The 2,062-nt window shown below is 37.8% G+C and overlaps 1 protein-coding gene across 1 annotated transcript; it reads left to right on the top strand.

Annotated features, from left to right (window-relative positions):
- The first annotated feature begins 772 nt into the window (after positions 1-772).
- On the top strand, positions 773-1,720 carry LOC131605010 (uncharacterized). Its single transcript, XM_058877417.1, has one exon. It carries the CDS (start codon positions 773-775, stop codon positions 1,718-1,720), a length of 948 nt encoding a protein of 315 aa, XP_058733400.1.
- The last annotated feature ends 342 nt before the right edge of the window (positions 1,721-2,062 follow it).

A 2,062-nucleotide genomic window follows, 5' to 3' on the forward strand; every position in this document is an offset into this window, starting at 1 on the left:
GGTGAATCGTGTTTCTGGAGATTTCAGGTGAATCAAGCTATCCTCATCAAATGAATGATATGAATGGATCATATTGAGATATTAGAGGACCTTGAGTCATGGTTTGAGTTGTGGCACCATGTCCTGATTAAAAGTCAATTGCCCAGGTGAATTAGGTCAAAAACCCTAATTGTGGGCCAGATGAAATTGATGACTGTGGCTCTTGAATTGAAGTACAATTTCCATTGGATATTGACATAGGAATTATTTGAATATGATTAGGCCATTTGAAAAATGTCCTGGAGTTTTTGAGGGTTTCCCAAATGTGGGCCCTGATTTCAGTCCCTAATAGGTTCAAAACCCTAGTCCGATGACCTGAAATTTCGCTGTTGATCAATCCTTGTGTGGGAGATGTCTTGAGCCAGTAGATTAGGTCAAGATGATATATTTGGGGTTCTTGAGGTCATGTCCCAAGCCATTACGTCAAATCCTGAGCAAAAGTCAGGAGTATGCTGTCTTCAGTCAAAACCCTAATCTGGTTGATTCAAAGCTTTTGAGCTTGTTGAAATGAATCTTTGAGAACCAAATGTTGATTGTTGATGAAGATGGTTCATTTGAGATGAAGGGAGAACAAAACACTAATTGATTGCAACTTGTATTGATGAGTGTTTCTTGATTAAACCCTGCCGAGCACAAGTAGCAAACACAAGCTATGCAATTTGTTAGTGATGTCAATGATGCACATGAAGATGATATGAGTTGGTATCTTAGGTCAAATATTGGGGTATGACAGATGGGTTGGATGGAAGCTTGCATTTTTACGAGTCATATGTCCGTCCTTGTGAATGGGAGTTCCACTAGAGACTTCAAGGCTCAAAAGGGTTTGCACCAAGGAGACCCGTTGTCCCCGTTTCTCTTTGTTTTAGCTATGGAAGGTCTAACTTCTTTAGTTAGAAAATCGATTGACTTGGGTGACTTCAAACCTTTCAAGTATGGTGAAGAGGAGTTTATGGATATCTTACAATTCGCGGATGACACGGCGATGCTTGGAGAAGCTTCAAGTGACAACCTTTGGAGTTTGAAAGTTTTATTGAGAGGTTTCGAACAAATCTCCAGTTTGAAAATCAATTTTTCCAAAAGCAACGTTTTCGGTGTTAACATAGGAGATTGGCTTATGAATTCGACTACTAGTTTTCTTGCTTGTAAGAAAGGTATCATTCCATTTTCCTTCCTTGGTATAGTGGTGGGAGAGAATCCTAGAAGGAAGAAGGTGTGGAAGAAGGCGATTGATAACATAAAGAATAGATTATCATCGTGGAAGGGTAGAAATATTTCGATTGGTGGTAGGGTGACGCTCATCAATGCGGTCCTTAATGCTATTCCTTCCTTCACCTTTTCGTTTTATAAAGCACCAACCAAAGTGTTAAAAGAAATCAATAGGCTTGAAAGCAATTTTTTATGGAGTGGGAATGTAAACAAAAGGAGTATTCATTGGGTGAAGTGGGATACGGTTTGTAAGCCGAATGAGAAGGGGGGATTAGGAGTTAGAGATGTTGAAGAGTTTAACAAAGCACTTCTTTTAAAGGGGGAATGGAGGTTTCTTAAAGAGGATAAATCCATATGGAGTAGGTTTTTGGGGCTCAGATACCACAAGATAAAATTAAAAGTGTTAGATTCTAGTGGGGAAGCTTTTAATTTCGACGATTCTATTTGGTGGCGGACATTATGTCAAACGATATAAAGGTGGCGAGACATTAGTTTGAAATATTGCACTAATTGACTCTTTAATTAAATTATAAGGTCAAAACGCATGTCAGATTAATAGAGAAGAAGCACTTTAGTTTCAATCTATAAAAATAAGGGGGGTATACAAAATTGTGCAAATTATAGGAGGATTAAAATTATGAGTCAAACAATGTAGAGAGAAGATCTGTAGATTTTGTAGTAAGTAGAGTATACCAGATGGATAGAAGGAAAACAATTCGAGGAAGAGGAAGACCAAATAAGACTATAAGAGAAGTTATTAAGAAATATCTCGAGATTCATATTTGGATAGAAGCATAGTCCTTAATAGAACATTATG

This window comes from Vicia villosa, linkage group LG5, assembly GCF_029867415.1.
Source record: "Vicia villosa cultivar HV-30 ecotype Madison, WI linkage group LG5, Vvil1.0, whole genome shotgun sequence".
NCBI lineage: Eukaryota > Viridiplantae > Streptophyta > Magnoliopsida > Fabales > Fabaceae > Vicia > Vicia villosa.